General features: G+C 34.2%; 1 protein-coding gene across 1 annotated transcript; it reads left to right on the top strand.

Moving 5' to 3' along the window:
- The first annotated feature begins 252 nt into the window (after window positions 1-252).
- LOC101630296 (olfactory receptor 4A15-like) lies at window positions 253-1,170 on the top strand. The gene has a single exon (XM_004683542.1). The coding sequence runs from the start codon at window positions 253-255 to the stop codon at window positions 1,168-1,170; it is 918 nt and encodes a 305-aa protein (XP_004683599.1).
- Window positions 1,171-2,521: the final 1,351 nt, after the last annotated feature.

Raw genomic sequence — 2,521 nt, 5'->3', positions numbered from 1 at the left:
TCATTTTCTATAGATGCTTGTAATCATTTGTCTCTTCAATTAATTGGAAGATTACTGAGATTAGGGACCATGTTTTTGTTTCTGTTTTTAAATAGGTCTGTATTCTTCTATATATACAGAAATATAGCCAGTCCTAATGCCTCTTTGTGGAATCAACAAACATTAATTTGAAATCTCAGAAGTCTCTAGTAATCATTCTATTTCCAGGTAATTTTGTCTTGGATCTGAAATAAAATATATATGGAAGAACCAATGGAACAAAGAAACAATGTGACTGAGTTTATTCTCTTGGGACTTACTCAGAGCCTCCAGGGTCAGAGAGTATTATTTGTTGTGTTCTTGCTCATCTACATTTTGACAATGGCAGGCAACCTACTCATTGTCGTGACTGTGGTGGCCAGCCCAACCCTGGATGTTCCTATGTACTTCTTTCTTGGCTACTTATCCTTTATGGATGCTGTGTATTCCACTACAGTCACCCCAAATTTGATCATAGACTTACTCATTGAGAAGAAAACCATTTCCTTCCAAGCATGCATGACCCAGCTTTTTATAGGGCACTTATTTGGTGGTGCTGAGATTTTACTGTTGGTGGTCATGGCCTATGACCGCTATGTGGCCATCTGCAAACCCTTGCATTACTTGACCATCATGAATAAACGGGTGTGTGTTCTGCTGCTGCTGTTGGCCTGGGTTGGGGGTTTTCTGCATGCTGTAGTTCAACTTCTCTTTGTTTACAATCTTCCCTTCTGTGGTCCCAATGTCATTGACCACTTCATCTGTGACATGTACCCCTTACTAAAACTTGCCTGCAGGGATACCTATGTTATTGGCCTCACTGTTGTTGCCAATGATGGGGCAATTTGTGTGGTCATCTTTATGGTCTTACTCATCTCCTATGGGATTATTCTTCACTCCCTGAAGAATCTTAGTCAGGAAGGGAGACGTAAAGCCTTATCTACCTGTGGCTCCCACATTACTGTAGTGGTACTCTTCTTTGTACCCTGTATTTTTATGTATGTTAGACCTCCTTGTACCCTACCCATTGATAAATCCTTGACTGTGTTTTATACCGTTGTCACTCCTATGTTAAACCCCCTCATCTATACTCTGAGAAATGGAGAGATGAAAAATGCTATGAAAAAGGTCTGGACCAAAAAAAGAAAATGAATTGCTGAGCAATGTATCACCTGTTTTCAAAGAAGAGCTGTTCCTTTCAGAAAGTCTTATGTAAATATTTAATCCAGCAAATTTCTCCTAAGGTTAAATAATTTGAACATATGAAAGATACTCATTATGTGAATATTTTCAAATTTATTGTGAAAATTTTCATAATTTCTTAAAGGTATTTAAAATATCTTTGTAAGAGTTCGTAACAGTTGGGAATATATTCAGTATTTGGATATGAATTGCCTCTTTGAGACTATGTACTTATGTTCTATGTAATAAGCTATGCTGTAGTTCAAATTGTAATTTTATTTTAGGTAGTGGAAGATTTTCTCATATTCTTTCTAATATAATAATCTTAATATTTCTTATCAAAAAAATAAAATAAGGCATCTTTTTTCCCTCCCCACAAAAGTAATCCCATATTAATATTTGGGTATAGACCTCACTTTTTTATTTTCAAGATATTTTAAATATAACTTTAGCTTTCATTGTTTAGTACATTAAGTTGGAGAGGAATGCTGCTTTAGAGTCCTAATCATAGTTATAGCTGTCAGAAGGCTAAATACACAATAAGGATGTGAATGAACAAGTAAATATACAGAAAAATAATTAAATTTTACTTATTTTCCCTATTGGGAAATCCTATTATCTCCTCAAGTGGAGTAGCTTTGTCTGGTATTATATTTTCATTAAGATGATCCATTAATCCTCACATATATCAATAGTTTAGAATACCTGATTCTACCTCAGCTATTTTTTTCAATATCCACATTTTTTTTTAGTGATTCATCGACTTCTATAAAAGTTCAGATTCTGTCTTTCATTCATAAGTTTGGTATAATCCATAAGCGATGCCCCTCAAGTATGTAAATTAGAATTTGACACCAATATTTTGGATGACAGCATTATCAAAAATGTGGGCAGTGGATGACGTTCTAACCTCTCATTAATGGAATGAGACAAAAGAAGTTAGAATATATCTTTTTTTATTAGATATTATTCACAGTATCCTTTCTTTTCCTAACTGAATCAGACTCAAGACAAAATATCTCTCTCAATATGATAGGAAGCTTGTGATCAAGCAGCTCAGAACACTGGCACTCTTATTTAATGAATTCCCGAAGATTAAGTTAGGGAGAACTGGCCTTTGCCATAGAAAATCACTATAAGACTTTATATTGTGATTTTTACCCCTATTATTAATTGATTCCTTAAATCATCTTAAAGCCTTTCCAAACAATACTGTTCAATAAATATCAAAACATTTTATCGGTGTATGTAATTTAGTCCTTTATTTTTACTGAATATTTGTCCCCTCCACCCATTGATAAGTTACATCCTTTGTAATGTA

The sequence above is a fragment of the Condylura cristata genome, unplaced genomic scaffold, assembly GCF_000260355.1.
Source record: "Condylura cristata isolate star-nosed mole 26May11 unplaced genomic scaffold, ConCri1.0 scaffold00015, whole genome shotgun sequence".
Lineage (NCBI taxonomy): Eukaryota > Metazoa > Chordata > Mammalia > Eulipotyphla > Talpidae > Condylura > Condylura cristata.
Note: the sequence above shows the minus strand (reverse complement) of the source record. Positions and strands in the feature narration are given on the sequence as shown.